The 17,391-nt window shown below is 23.7% G+C and overlaps 1 protein-coding gene across 1 annotated transcript in view; it reads right to left on the bottom strand.

The window, feature by feature from the left end:
* Positions 1–17,391, bottom strand: part of LOC127284696 (unconventional myosin-XVIIIa) — a 98,641-nt gene that overhangs the window by 72,049 nt on the left and 9,201 nt on the right. The window contains exon 4 of the mRNA XM_051310301.1: positions 14,037–14,171. Within this exon, the coding sequence (XP_051166258.1) occupies positions 14,037–14,171 (135 nt within the window). The remainder of the gene's footprint in view (positions 1–14,036; positions 14,172–17,391) is intronic.

Raw genomic sequence — 17,391 nt, 5'->3', positions numbered from 1 at the left:
CATTATAAGTATTTTTGAGTTTAGAAATTATCGAATGTGACCTACTTTTTTTTATATTATATATTTTTAATATTCTGATTATTATTTTGGAAAAAAAAAATTTCCTCGCGTTTGAAAATTAAATATTAAATAATTTAACATGAGTACAAGAGAATCCGGAAATTGGTGAAGTTTCATGTCTTCCGCGAACACATGGTAATCTTCAAACGTGACATTTATGTTTCTCTCTCTCTCTCTCTCTCTCTCTCTCTCTCTCTCTCTCTCTCTCTCTCTCTCTCTCTCTCATAGAAATCGCATTCCTACGTCATTGAGAATAATAATTTCTTTTAAAACAAATGTTTAATTTTTTAAACTAATATTTAAAATTTATCTTTATTTTGTTTTATAAAATATAAAAAATAAATTTTTGTTTCATAGAATTACAAAAAATAAGATTATTTTTTTTTACATATTGTAAAAAATAAAATTTTTATAAAGAATTTATAATTATTTCTTAAGACACATTTTTCAAACTAAAGAAACACAAACTTTAATTGAAGAAAGAGCGCATGAAATATAATAATATAATTTCTCAAAACGAAATATAAACTGTGTGTGAAATTGATTTCTTCTATATAGACATATATGTATATATACGATTTGCCGACCTTGTATAAGGCAACAACTAGAAGTTAATAAGATCTGTGACTAATGTAATGTTATTTTACTTTTGCATCGTGTGGATCACACAGGTCATGGCTTTTACAAGTTTCATTGGCTCTAATGAACCTACTGGCAATAAGTAAAATGTGTATACAATATCGTCAACAAAGGTCCATTCCTCACGATTCTCTCTCTGAATGGAAGGCGAAAGGTTTCATTCGCTCTATATATGTCAAAGATAAGTGTTGTAGCAGCCATAAACTTTTCCTTATTTTTTACAATCGACAAAATTTCTATTATTTATCGCCGTTTATTTATTCCACATGCTTCAAATAAATATTTGCTTCCAATAAATATTTGCTCCAAATAAATATTTGTCTCCAATAAATATTTGCAGCAAATAAATATTTGTCTCCAATAAATATTTGCAGCAAATAAATATGTTTCCAATAAATATTTGCAGCAAATAAATATGTTTCCAATAAATATTTGCTCCAAATAAATATTTGTCTCAAATAAATATTTGCTCCAAATAAATATTTGTTTCGAATAGTTATAGAAATCTGTATTTCTATTTAATTCTACTTTGAATAAAAAAAAATTTCTACTTCTAATAAATTGAAAATCAAATTTTTTAAATCCCTTAAACTTCGCGTTTCAGCAAAAAAAATTAATAAACAGAATCCTCCTCATATTGAATTACAAAACAAATATTATTCCAAGTCTCTTGACATACCGATCCCTCATCCTTTCACAATAATCTGCCAGAAAAACATGATCAATATTCAAATTGTCTTGTCATATATATATACATATATATAAGAATATCTTTTCGTGGATGCCAAGCCTTTATTACCAAGCATTTAAATCTCCAGAGGTGAGAATTGGCAAATAAAGCTATAAGTAACTGATCTGCGCTATATAAAAAAAATGAATTTTTCTGTACGACGTATAATAACGAGTGATAGAGAGAGAAAGATTGAAATTGAAGATTCGAAAGATTTAAAAGAAAAAGGCAAATAACTCATATCATGAGAGGGGTTATGAAAGAGTATATCGCGCATTTAAATATACATCTGTTCGGCATAATAATCGAAAGCGTTGTAAAAGTCTGCACGTGAAATAACACGGAATATATAAAAGGTCATACGTAACCTCTTTCTCGTTATATATGAGAATGGCTCGTTTTCAAAGACTTTTGTCTCATTGATATATAGGGAGAATATTATGATTTCAAGTTATATACACCAATTATAAATGCAAATTTAGAAATGTACATCGATAATAATAATATACTCAATAATAATAATAAAGATGATCGTTTTTGCATAATAATTTCCCTTTACTTGTAACATAATCATCAATTTTTCCAAATCCCGGAAATTCCTTATTTCTCATCCTGGATTTTAGACACGCGAATCGATTTTCAAAATGTTATTCTACACCCAGAGAAAGACTATTTCTGTCTCAGAGGTAAATAAATATTTATTTGTTTCAAATAAATTTTATTTACGCTACTCTCTAAATTTAAATTAGTCATTTACTTTTTGCTTTTGAATTATAGTTAAACTAGCAAAATTAAACGCGCGCCAAATTGAGTATTTACTTGTTTGTTATAAAGAAATTAAAGATTAATATTATCAATAATAATTTAATTTATTAAAATATTATTATACATATTAAATGATAATAATGAAAATTATATGTTTACTGGCCTCGAATTATAACACTTTTTCCGACTTTTTTCAAAAATACGACTTTTATCGACTTATTTTAATAAAATGCGACATTTTTTTTACATTTGAAAAAAAATGTAAATAAAATACATTTTTTTCAGATATTCTTCAATTCAATTATTTAACAAATTTTGAACTAAAATGATTCTTCACTAAATTAATTATTTTTAATAATTTTAATGAAATACATCACAAATTCAATTATATCAAAATTATTATTTTTCAATTAAAATTTTTATGAAATTTAACAATTGTTTATAAGTAAAAAAAAATATCACAATAAAATTGAATTATTTTTTAAAAAATTCAATTCAAAATAAACTAAAATTCAATTATTTTCAAAAATTTCAATCCAAAATTAACAAAAATTCAATTATTTTCCAAAATGTCAATTGAAAATCAATTATTTTCAAAATTTTCAATTCAAAATAAACTAAAATTCAATTATTTTCAAAATTTTCAATTCAAAATTAACTAAAATTCAATTATTTTCAAAAATTTCAATTCACAATAAACTACAATTCAATTATTTTCCAAATTTCAAGTGAAATTTAATTATTTTCAAAATTTTCAATCCTAAATCAACTAAAATTCAATTGTTTTAAAAATTTTCAATTTTAATTTAATTAGTTTCATAAATTTCAATTCAAAATCAACTAAAATTCAATTGTTTTCCAAGTATTTAATTCAAAATAAACTAAAATTCAATTATTTTCCAAGTATTCAATTCAAAATAAACTAAAATTCAATTATTTTCTTAAAATTGTGGTTTTAAAATCAACTAATATTCAATTATTTTCAAAATTTTAATTAAAATTCAATTAATTTCCAAAAATTTTCAATTTAAAATCAAATAAAATTTAATTATTCTCAAAAAATTGAATTCAAAATTAATTGAATTTTCAATAATTTGAATTTAAAAGCATCTAAAATTTAATTATTTCTAAAATTTTCCATCGAAAAATTTTTTTTTTGAAATTTAATAATTTCAATTATAACTCTAAGAAAATTCAATTATTTTTGACTATTTTAATAATATTCTTTGAAAATTCAACTGTCTGAAACCATTTTTCAATGAAAAATGATTTTCAAATTATTGTATTTTGTCCGCATTTTCTAATAAATTTTTAGTGAAATCATCTAAAATTTTAATTAAAAATCACTTAAAGTTTCAATTAATTTCAAAAATCTCAATTTTAAATCTTTAAAAATTCAATTAAATTTAAAAAATGTTTTCCAAAAATTGTTTGATAAATTATTTTTAGTTCTGTAAAATTTAATAATTGTTTGAAAATTAACAATATCTTTTGAAATTTAATTATTTCTAAAAATTTCAACTTTAACCCTTCGAAAAGGATTATTATTAAAAAAAAAAAATTTTTATTTAAAAATCTGTAAAATATTTTTGTTAAAATAAAAAACAAATTCACTTGTTTTTGGAATATAAATCGACTAAAACGACTTTTTGTGTCTTTAAGTTGATTCGAGGCCTGTGTTTTTATAATTAATATTTAATAGGTGATCGTTGGCCCCCCTGGTACCTTAAAAATTAATTTTTAAAAATAAATTTTTTTCAAATTACTATCTTGTACGAAATTTCCTGGCGCATCTTTTTTCTCATCATAAATTTTTTGTATTTATATACAATTTTTGAATCAATATACAACTTTAAAAAAAATTTCGTTGGTAAACGTTGTGTACTTCAGCTTCGTGAATTGAATTTTCGAATTTGGAATTTTAAAGAAACTTATTCCGAAATTTGGAAACACAATTATACAACTTTGGCAAAAATGAGAAAAAGAATTGTAAAAATTTGACACGTCCTAAGATTACTATTCAAAAAAACACGTGAAATCAGAAAAGGCCAACTTCAAGTTAGGATAGAAGGACAGACCAAGCATTTTATTATTATATAATAATTTTATTATTTCGATTTTTTTTACTAATAATTATAATTAAATTTGACTAATTTATAATGGCAAAAAGTGATTCACCAATTCAAATTAGTTAAAAAAATTTACTAATTCAGATTTAGAGAGTAATTAAAATTTTATTGATATTAAATAAATTTTTTCATTAAAAAAAATAAAAAATTATTAGGCTCTGAGACAAATATATTTTTATTTACTTCAAATAAATTGTATAATATTTATTATTCAATGAATGACTTAAATAAATTTCCCTTGTTGATTAAAAATATAAAAAAAATGATTATAATAAAGATATAAGAATATGATAATAAGAAGAAAATGAACATTTTTTTTTGTAAATATTTTGTTTTTAAATTGACTTTAATTTAAAAAAAAAATATAAACAAATGTCGCTATATGTAACGTAAACTTGTCATTTTATAATAATCTAGTTTTCCATATGAGATAAGTTATTGGACTTCTGTTTTAATCAATTTGTCAGGAAATTTATTCAACCATCAACCGGTCTTTGGTAAAACAGTGTTGAGTAGCGGTGTTAGAAAACGTGTTGGAAATAATATCAGCGTGTAATCAAGCGCAAATCTAATATGTGTGCAATATGGTAGCAGTAAAACCATGTAGGCATTTATTGATCAGTTCCGTATAATTAATAATAAATAAAAGGGATTCAAATTTCCAAAAACAATCATTTTTTTCAACTTTTGAATATTTCTTCGCAATTAATTCGGAATATCAAAATTATTTACTTGAATCAAATAATTTTTATTTAAATTAAAATAAACTGTAGTGGAACTAATAATTTCTGTATTTGAAACAAATACCATTTAATTGACTTAAATAATAAATATTTTTGTTTTCTAATAAAAAAGTAATTGAAAAAAATTTATTATTTCGTCAAAAAAGTTTAAAAATTGAAAAAAATAAATGGGAAAATAAAAAGTTGTTAGGTACTAATAACATAATTAAATAATAATCTTAAAAAATTAAATAATAATTTTAGATAAATAAATAATAATCTTCGATAATTAAATAATGATCTTAGATAATTAAATGATAATCTTAGATAATTAAATGATTCATCTATTAGCACGTTACTGATATCAACTATATGGTGTGAAGAAAAGTAAAAAAAAAATATATGTATTATAGACAGACGCTAACACTATATGAACACGTGGGTAGTAAAGACTTTTTTTGGAAATTCAATATTTATAGAGAGTCAATAGCCTGACGTCATTTCTCTTTCGTCTCAGTGGGCGCATCAGTGCAATATATATCTGATTCATACCTTGCAGAGCAATGCAATTTTAATTCTGCATTGATCTACTCTCTTTTATCTCATTATCGCAGCCTCCTCATTTTATTTTAAATCGACTTTCATCATTTTATCACGCCATTTCTCAAGTCAAACGTTGTTCTATTTCATTATAAATCTAATTTTTTTTCAAATATACACTCACAAAATTTATAAATAAATTTTTATAAAAATTTCAATCAATGAAAAAAATTTATTTAATTTCAAATAATCGTTACTTGACTATTATCAAATAAATATTTACTTGAACCAAATAATTTTTTTCCCAGTTTATTATCAAATAAATATTTACTTGTATTAAAATAATTATTAAGGCAATTAATTAATTTACTTGACTTTTAGAAAATAAATATTTAATTTTGGACCAAATAATTTTCATTTGAATTAAATATTTGGAGAAATAATTTCTTTATTTGCAACAAATAAATTGACTCAAATAATAATTATTTAATACAAATAAATATTTATTTAATAAAAGTCAAGTAACCTATTATTTGAATCAAATAAATGGGATTTCTAATTTATGACAATTATCAACGAAAATTGTAATTAATAGTCTTGAAATAATATAACTTATTTCATATAATTTATAGTAGTTTTAATTAATGAAGTTGTCAATTAAATATATGTAGCTTTCACGACAAGATATACTTATTAAGGTCACTAACAAGATAATGTTAATTTAATTAATACGTACATTGAAATTTAGACTTAGGTATATAGCAATAAAAACGTCCTTGACGAAAGAAATGAAATCTTATTCGTTTAAGTCGTCGGAAATTAATATAGATAATAATCTGATTAACATAAGTAAAAAGAACTAACTTGTGCAATTACACATTGCTTTTACGAAATTCATTATTTAAAATTAGGTGGGCTATAAGGTTAAAAAAAATTTTCACCGACAGGAAAAACACCCACAAACTTTTGCCACATTTTTTTTTTTTTTGGTAATCATGTTACTTTAAAAAAAATTATCTAAAATAAGGAAACAATTACGAAACGATGATGAGAAATATAAAATATTTTCATCGAAAATTAAGAATTTTGAAAAATAATTGTTAACTCAATAAATTTCCATTGTTAAGCTTTTTTATGATTTTTAAAAATTATTTATAAAATTTCCATTCATCCTCTATTTGAAAAATAATAATAAACACCTAGCGCCTATAGTGAATATTCCATGAACCTTGTGGAGAAATCATCTTTACCAACAGGTGAAAATAATTTTACTCTGTCGATAAATGAATTTTCTGTGATAAGTAGTATAATTCCTAATTCTGTTGGTAAAGAAGTTTAGCGGCAAATCTGTTTTATCATACGAGTGGCGGGTATTTTAAGAGAATAATGAATTTCTCAGAAGATCAAAACAAAATACAACATACTTTAAAAGATTTTTTTTTTAAGAAACTCTTAAAAAAAGAAATTACATCTTTTTAAATTACATATACAAATATTGCAGAATATTTACGAGTCTACAAATATATAAAGGAGGTCAATTACGGGTTTGTAAATCCTATTGATCGCGTGTTAGGCTACCTAATGGAAAAACTGGGACAGTTTCCAACCGTAGCTACGAACAATAAATTTATATTGTATTTCGTAACATGAGAGTGTAACATATCGATAAGATCTTGTTAAAATAAAATTTATCACTGGAAGTTGTCAACAGAAATTGCAATTTCAAAAATATATATATATATATATTAAAAACAAAAATCGATCTCAAACCAAATTCAGAACCAATGAAATATTATGTATAAAAAAATTTAGAAAAAGAGAAAATAATTCTAAAGAAGATTATAAGGGATAGTTAAAAAGAAAATATCCAAAATTACAAAAGGAAGAAAGAAACAATTATCCGGAAATTGTATTTTAATGATGGAATAAATCTAAATATTAATTATTTAAAAACTTGTTATAGAAATGCATTTGAAATCGTCTCTACTTGGCAGTTTGTTCTGCGTTGATGCTCTCAAAAATTTTACCATACATTTTTATTTCATAGAAAGTGGTAAATAAAAATTAATTGTTTTCCATAATAATAATAATACGATTATATTTCATAATCTAGCGTTAGTTATTGAGTTAAGCTCGTTAATTTTGTCATAAAGACTTAATAAAAGAATTATTTCATTATTATTAATATTATTATTTTTTATATTTTTGTTATTATTATTATTATTATTATTTTTATTTATATTAAAAATTAACATATACATATTCAATTTGAAAGCATATATACAGTTAAAATTTGTATACAAAATTGATTCAAAACGGTTTTTTTTTTAGAAAAACGAAAAAAGAAGTGAATTATTTATTTTCGAAAAAAATAACGTCTTTAGTATAGTAGATGATTTAAATATGAATACTTTACGGTGACAGGAAAGTATCACTTGTTCCGGATAATCTATCTAGTAGCGGTTTCAGTTCGATACCGATCTCTTGCTTCATATATATATATGTATTATAATTACATATTCTAAGTGTCTTATTACAGTATAATAACGTTAACTAAACTATTTACCTGCATATGTAAATATGAAAGCATAAATATCGATTAAAAGAATATATATTAAACATTCCTGATTCCATGTATATTTTCTAATCCGTTATACATTTTCCTATTTTATTTATAATCTTCGTTACATTGTATATATAATAAATTTTTTAATTTAATATTTTTTAATTTATTATTTTTACTATAATTTTTATTTAATTCTATCCTATAAGTTTTATAAAAACGTGACTATTCCCTGAATGGGAAAAAATAATGTTATAAACGACACAATTAATTTTGATTGCAATACAAAAGTGTGTAATTGATATTGGAATGAATGTTTTGTACTAAAACATTGGAATATAAGTAAGAAATTTGATTGTTCAGGGAGGGGGTTAATGGCGGTCATGACATTGAAAAGACCCAACCATAATGACATGTAAGGGGGGTGTTTGTACCCTATATGATGGAAGCGATTTACGCCACGTAAGCACGCAATTCTTCCAACCACCCCGAAGACCATTAAATTTATTTACCACCCGCATGAAATTGCTCCATTGCCCCAGGGCGTGTCTTCATATATATATATATATACACATAGAAATACTCCTTCTTTGTATATACAATAAATATAAAAACAGAAAAAAAATAAATTGAATAAATAAATTTTTTTTTAACTATTTTGAAAATAATATAATAAAAATATATAGAATTTTTTTTATTACCGAAAAATAAAACATTCTTTTTTTTTTTGTAAAAGTAAATAAATTTATAGAACGATTTTTATGCAGTTCAATGATTTTCTAGAGTCTAAATCCCATTAAAGTAGGATTTAAGAAACTAATCAAGCCAACATTTGAAACCTTTAAAGATATATAGAGCTGCGAAATGCTGGCATTTGCACTTTTCACATTCCTGAGAAAGAAATCGTCACTATCGCAAGGCAATTATAACTTTATACCAAGGAGAAGAAAAAAACTTTCCTTGATTTAAAAAGAAGAAATTTCAAAATTTTAATTTTCCCCAATAAAATTTTGTTACAAACAAAAAAAAAAAGGGGAAATTTATTTTCCTGATTAAAAATACATAAAACGAAAAAAATTACATTTCCTTTGAAGATGTGACTATACGGAAAATTGTTATTATGAAATAGAAGTGGATATTGGAAAATTGAGAAGCTGATATATATATATATATATATATATACAGTAGAAGTTCTCTTGTCTATTTAGAAACGTCTGACAGGCCATTATAGTTGATAAAGTCCTCCAAGTCGAGAACTAGTTAAAACCGAGCACTCGTTTCATACTATAACGATCTCATCCATCGTTAATTGCATGAACTGCGCATTTCAACAGATGGGATACAAATTAACACCTCTTTATTGTAACAAATTTTCAAAATGACTTCACCGATAATTTTATATAACAATAAATTATCTCCTTAATTATATTACTAATCACTGACTATTGCAATTATTACTACTAGGAAAGTAAAATAGAAAATAAAAATGAAAGAAACAGAAAATAAAAAGAAAAACATTTCTATAGAAAAAATACAATCTCAGCAAATTTAGATCATTGGATGCTGTGAAATTATTTTTTTAACACTTCCAAACGAACACGAAAAAAAAAACAAAAAATCTAAAGACGAGAACAAACTAAAAAAACATTTTCGATTATTCTTTCTCTATATACAAAACGAGAAATTAAGTCGCGGTGCCTATTTCGAGAAAAAGGGGTGTATATAATTTAATTTTATATTACTTTTATGTTATGTAATTTATTTCCTGGACATTAACGTTTATAGTCAGCTTGACGAGGAAGCCATTCACTTTCGACGCTTCTTTCCCGTCAGACCTTTTGTTGAATGGCATTATACTATGCTGATATTTATTATAAGCATCACGTATTTTCTACATACAAAACCAAAAGGGTATATTATGTCACGAATAATATATATAATCGAAATTCATCAAATGAATAAATTCCTACTGTTATTAATAAAACAAATATAAAAAGTTGTATACAATAAAAATTATTACTCAAAAAATTCTTCACAAAAAAGGAGTTTCTTTTTTTATTAAAAAAATATATATATTGAAAAAAATTACCAAAATAAAATTAATTGTTAAAATAATAATTATATAAAAATATAATTAATTCACTATACTTTTATAATAAATATTATTTATATATAGCAAAAATTATTCTTATATTGGTTTTTTTTCATTATTTTAATAATTAATAATCATTTTATTTTAATTTGTAATTATTTTAATTAATTATTTTAATTTTGTAATTTTAATAATAATTTTTGTCAATTTTTATTTTTATGTTAAGCATTATTGTCGCATTAAAAAAAACTATATTGAAAAAAATTACCAATAAAATTATTTTTTTCAAATATTATGCATCTGCCAGTTTAAAAAAAGGAAGATACACACCCTAAAAAAAGTAATCTTGATTCTAGCGAATTCCTCTTAATTTGATGCATATTTTCCTCTAAATTAAATATCATTAATTAAATATTAAATATAATTAATGATTTATAGTTAATTACTTACATTAATTAATAGATTTGTTTATTTATTTAACTTTAATTCAATGTTTTTGACATCAGAACCTCAAAAAAATTGTTTTCTTTTATTATTAGTCACCAAAGAATAAAAATATTCTACATTCAAGTGGAATACTTTTGTTTTAAGAGGAAAAATTGAGAGGATATTAGAAGAGGATTTTTCCTCTAAATATGAGATTACTTTTTTCAGGGTGCATAATTTTAAATAATAAGTTAAAAAAGAAATTTTCAATTTTTCAAATGTAAATTCTAAAAAAAATGAAAATTTATTTCCTGAAATTTTTTTTTATATACTTTATCCTCTGAATAAAAAGAAAACCAATTTGGTAAAGTGCTCTCTGTTTGTGAGCAAATGAAGGATTAAATACAGTATGTCTAATCTTTTAGAGGATCTAGAAGGAAATGCTAACCCAAATCGAAAAAAGGATTGCGACCTACATTACACAAAGAGGGAGAGAGAGAGAGAGAATGAAGAAAAGAAAGAAAATGACGTGTGTGTCTCTTAAAAGTTACATTTCCTCTCTCGATAAGATTCTAGTTTGTCGACAAACGCGCACAGTTTTATCAAGTCGCACGCCAATAGTTGTAACGGTATGCAAAAAACAAGAAGCAAAAAAAATTAACACCGGAAAAACTAGCAATTAGTAACAATAAGCATTCAAGGGAGTCCTTAAAAGCACCTACTGAGAATTTATTTCCCCTTATTGTAAGAGTCCAAGTTTTTTTTTTTTTTTTTTTTTTTATTATTAATATTCCAGTACGAGAATTATGATATGGATAAATATCTCAACAATTATTAAAATGATAACAAATCTAAAAAAACTTGTCACATTAAACTCATTTCTTTTTTTAAATTATTCAAATTTTAATGAAAATTGAATATTTTTATTATTACTATTAATATATAATTGAATTATTATTATTACTATTATTATTTTTTCAAATTATTTTTATTATTATTGTTATTATAATTATTAAAATTATTAATGTTATTATTTTAATTAAAAAAAAAATTTAATCGGAATGTGTCATAGAAAAAATTAATTAAAATAATTAATTAATTAAAAAAAATGTGAATTTCTTAAAAATACGATATATAAGATTTGAAACGTCTTCTTGGAAACAAATATCAGTATTCATCAGGAGGAAATGAGTTTGTGACGTGAAGGTTCATCAACTTCATGGAACAATGCGCGAAAGGGGTCGATTGATAATTTAGATTCGTTAGCATGCCACAAGAGACTCGGACTTCCAGTCTTGGTCGTCGATGTGGTTATATTCATATATACATATACCTTCCTGGATAACGATTACGAGGTTAGAGTTCTTGAGTTGGTGAAGATCGTGGAGATGAGGCATTACGATACCATAGTCCCTTATACCGTTATACGATTACTATGCTGTATGCCGCCACAGGGAATGTGGGTGGAAAATCAAGAAAGACAAGGCAACCCTCCTTTTTTTAATATATATATAATAACAAAACCAAATATAATTCAACTTTTAAAGTAAATTCACTGAACTAAAAATAATATTTCATTATTCCCTCATTAAGAAATTCGAAAAATTCAAAAAAACAACAATAATAATAAAAAAAAAAATTAAAATAAAAAAATACTACCAAAATATTAATAAATATACACTGAAAAAAAAATTTATTTGATTCAAATACTCGATTACTTGAGTATTATCAAATAAATATTTATTTGAACCAAATAATTTTTATTTGAATTAAATAAATTGTATTTGAACCAATAATTTTTGTATTTGAAACAAATATCATTTAATTAACTCAAATAATAATTATTTAATACAAATAAATATTTACTTGTTAATAGTCAAGTAATCGAGTATTTGAACTAAATAAATTTTTTTTTCAATGTAATTATTATTATTAATTAATAATTTATTAATAATAAAAATACTAATATTAACAATAATAAAATACAACTTCAAACAGCGGCAGGAAAAAATCAAATAAATAACAAATATTGAAATGCCCTGAATGCTATTTAAATTCCAAACTAGTAGAACATAAAACGAGAAGCTATGAATGAAATGATATAAGGACATTTAAAATGTAAAGTGGGACCATGGTCTATTTCTTTTCTTCTAAGCTCGACTGTTTTCTATATATATAATTTTTTTTTTTTTTTTTTTATATTCGACTTGAGTTCCTTGCTCTCTCACGCTACAGCTGATTTACTTTTGCCACCAAAGGCGATCCCACGAGCGAAACAGACACCGCGGCGTGTTAGCAAAACGAGTAGAAGGTATACAATATAAGTAAAAGAGAGAAAAAAAAAACGTGCGAGAAACGACGACCGATTATGCAATCGCAGTCTCTTGCATTTTCTTTTTTAATCGGAGCAAAAATAGTACAAAATGCTTTTGAAATCATTTATCAAATATGTTTTTTTGCTAATTATAACTAAAACTAAATCTGAAGAAACAAACGATTTTCAAATGAAAAAAAAATCCCCTCCTAATAAATTAATAAAATATATTTTTAATTTACTAATTTAAATTTTAAAAAAGTTTACACTAATTAAAATAAAACTATCATTATACTAACAGATTCCATTTGATGAAAACTAATTTAAATTCATTAATTTAATTAACACAAGCTAGTATTAATTAAATTATTTTTTCTAAAATATTTGTTTTTAATTGCGAGACAAAAAAGATAATAACTAACGCCGAAAATCAACAATATTGTATATGCGTGAAGAAAAGAAATCTTAACCAAAAGAACTGGAAAATTTCAGGGCCATAAACTATTCATTAGAGCGCAAAAGTAATGGGCGAGAGGAAAAAAAAAAAAAAAAAACTAATTGATCTAGCTGTTAAGCGATTTGGACATTATCAATGGGTAATTAATTAGTTATGCCCATGTTAACAAGGCCGATTAAAAAAGAAATCGATTTTTTCCCTTCTCTATTTTCTAAAAATAAGAAAAAAAAAAAAAAAACTAAAACCATTTAAGTTAATTAACTCTATCACAATATAACATAATAAGTTTCACCTAAATGACTATAACAAGTCATTAAACATACATCTTATCGTAAAAGAAAAAAGAAACGTTTTCAACAGACAATAAAAAAAAATTTAAAAAAATTGGTAAAACTTCTTAATTAGATTCTTCTAAATTTTCATCATTTTAATTAATAAATGAATTCAAAACTTGCGAAGCACGTGCACGGTTACGTGCGTGTTAAACGAAACATGCACATCCGGTCTCATGTATATATATTCGTGACCAACACGTGGATTATAAATTAGGTAAAACTAAAAATCAGTGAACGTCAAATAATATAAGAAAAGTGACTCACCGTATTTTGATGAAAGCGTAAACTACCCGATCGACGAAGAGTACCACTGCGGATATTTGCAGGTGCAAGTTTCACTTGTCGTCCATCACTGCCACCCCGTCTCGATAATTCCGATAATTCAGCGACTGGTTGCACCTGTAATTAAAAAAAAAGTCATTAATATCGCTATATTAAATAGATTTTACTATTATTTGATTGTAAAAATAAAAAAAATTTTGAGATCTATTTTTTAGTTAATTTAATAATTATTAATTAAATAATAATTAATTATATAGAATAATTAATGACTCACTTTAAATATAAAAGTGAAAATTAATAGAAGTTAATTTACACCCACGACTTTAAATTGTATTATAATAATTGTACTAAAGTTATTGCCCCGATGATTTAAACACTCGGAATATATGTAACTTAATTAATCTAATTATTGCCAATTACTATCTCACATTAAAATATATTGATATCAAAAAAATATAATTATAAAAATTTACTATGAAATACACAATTTTTTTCTGTATTTTCCAAAAATATTTAACATTTTAACTTCTTTGACACATAAAAACACGTCTAAAAAGTGAACGACCTCTTCAGAATTCAGAACAGTTATTTAGCTGATTTGCCAAAAATTTCGCATAATATTGAAATCATATTCGAATTTAACCGCTATTAGAAATTAATTATTCCATTTTCTTCTATTAATTATTATTTTTCTATTAATTATTAATAGATAATTAATTAATTAATTATTTTCTCAAATACATTTTTTTCATCTCTAAAATTTTAAGCAACAAAATCTAATTTTGCACATATAATTAAATTTTTTAATAAATTTTATAATTTTAAATTTTTTTGAAAAAATTCTTTTTATGAGAATTTATAATACCTAAAGGGGGTGAAAAAAAAACGTTTTAGTGAGAAGAGAATAAAAAGAAGAATATAGGGGAGAAAATTAACAATCTTTTCCAAAGAGAATACACGTCATCGCCCTTCCTGGCCCATCGTGCAAAGAAGTTGGCGAAGGTCAGACAACCTTTTCAGAATTGCTAATGAATGAAGACTGACTTGGTGACTCACTAGACTCAACTTACATGGTTCAAGTCGATTCAATGAATTATGGGTCATAACGAAAATAACTCGATTTGCCTTTGTGACTCCGGATAGAAGAAGAAAAAGCTACTAATACCGGAACTAACAATATTCAACTTTGATCCATGTCAATTATTGAATTGGAAAATTAATGCCAGCACTGATTCTAAATTCAAATTACTTCCCGATCCAACTTTCTACCCATCTCCTTATTATTATTTTTTTTTATTATTATAAATAATTATCAATAAATAAATTTTTCAAAAATTAAAAATGCCTCCATAAAATAAAAATAGAAAAGGATATTTCTTTTAAAGAAAAAAAATGTTAGAAATAAAAAATTGTCTGTACCATTAAAATGAAGAATTTGAAAAGGATAATAATTTTTGAAACGAATTACTATGGACAATAAAAATAAGAAAAAAAAATCCCTTGACTTTTAAATAAAGATCAATGAAACTATATTATTCAAGTCACGTGCACACTTGGATGCTTGAACGAGTAATCTATGTCTTATCAAAAGAGTGCGAGATGTATATAATATATAACATGAATATAATTCGACAGCATCCTGCTTCCTGTAAAGCACTACTAGATCATTACAAGCACGTACTTATATGCTATTTATTTCCACTGATGCACAGTTACAAAATTCAAATTTTTTTTTCTAAGCATCTATTCACGTGGTCCACTTTTATACAAATACAATTTAAAAAAATTTAAAAATGTATTTTAATTAAATTATTATAATTTTTAAATATGAATTAAAAAATTTATTTTACTAACTTAGTCAAGATGACTGAAAAAAAAAACTATTTTACTGTGTTATTTCCGTAAACCTCCTTAAACGAACAAAGCGAATAATAAGCGTGACACGACTTTGTTCTAAACTGAAACCTACATTTGCTTTTTTTATTACACATTAAAAATCTAAAATGAGTAAAATATATTTACAACTAAATTACTTAATAATAGCAATTACTAAATAAAAAAGCCGTAAATAGAATTATTACAAAGAAGAGTTAATAAAAAATATATTTTAAACTCTGTTAGATTAAAATTCCAGATTCTTAAAAAAAAAGTTTGATAAAATGATAAAATTGATAAAGAATGAAAAAAGAAATGCAAAATAAAGTTTGCAAAAAGAAGCATAAGAAAATCTTTAAAAAAAATTGAATTTCTATATAGAGAATATGAAAATTAATACATAACATCCTTATTAAAAAATGTTTTTCTAAAGGAAGTTGCAAAAATATTAAATCATTGGCAATCTTGAATATTAGATAATTTGCGCATTGAAAAATAAAGAATTTAAAAAAAAATTATAATTTACATTAAATCTTAATTTGAAAATTTATATTCCCAGTATCCTTATATAATATATAATTTAAGTATCTAATTAACTTTGCTCATTTAATAAAATTACTAATAAATCATTTTTATAACTTTTAAAAATAAAAAGTAAATTCCGTCTTTTTCCATTTCAAAAATTTGATCTATACAATTAAATTTCACCTTTTCACTATGAATAAACTTCAAAATTGATTAAGACTTTAAATTCAGATAAAATCCAGACGCAAATTTGTCAATTTTTCTAAATGTGGAATTTCCTATCAAGATTTCCTGCTTTATTAATTCTTATCAATTTTTTAATTATCAATCTTATAAATGAAAAAATAAGATTACACTACTGTTATCAAATAAGAAAAATAGAAAGAAAAAAATATAAAAATCCCATTTATAACAAATAAAGAAAGAAGAGAAATAAAAAATAGAAAAAGAATGACAAAAATAAAATAATATTCGCGTTGAATAAATAAATAAAAAAGCACCAAAGAAAATAGGAATTAAAAGATCTTTTTCTATATATAAAAAATATATATATATCTTCACCTGAATATCATCCCAAAGTGAAAAAAAAGAAACTAAGAAGCTTACAAACTATATATAAGAGATGAAAAAAAAAAAAAATGCCACACATTTCTAGACTGATCCGATAAGATCCAAGTGTCAATTTCATTCGTTGAGAGTGGGAGACAGAGAGAAAAAAAAATAAAAAGAAAGAACCAGAGTAGAGGAAAAAAAAGATTAAACAAGATGAAAAAGTTGTTTGTTTGAAAAATCGAGCACGTGTTCCGGGGGGCAAAAATAGACGAGAGATACTGATGCGATTTACCGGTTGTACGAGAAAAAAAAAAATACACACAAGAGTATGAAGAAAAGAAGAAAAGAGTTGCTCGGATTGGTTCGTTCGCTTGGCAGAACGGAA

This window comes from Leptopilina boulardi, unplaced genomic scaffold, assembly GCF_019393585.1.
Source record: "Leptopilina boulardi isolate dan_hultmark-lab unplaced genomic scaffold, ZJU_Lbou_2.1 LbouV2_325, whole genome shotgun sequence".
Lineage (NCBI taxonomy): Eukaryota > Metazoa > Arthropoda > Insecta > Hymenoptera > Figitidae > Leptopilina > Leptopilina boulardi.
Note: the sequence above shows the minus strand (reverse complement) of the source record. Positions and strands in the feature narration are given on the sequence as shown.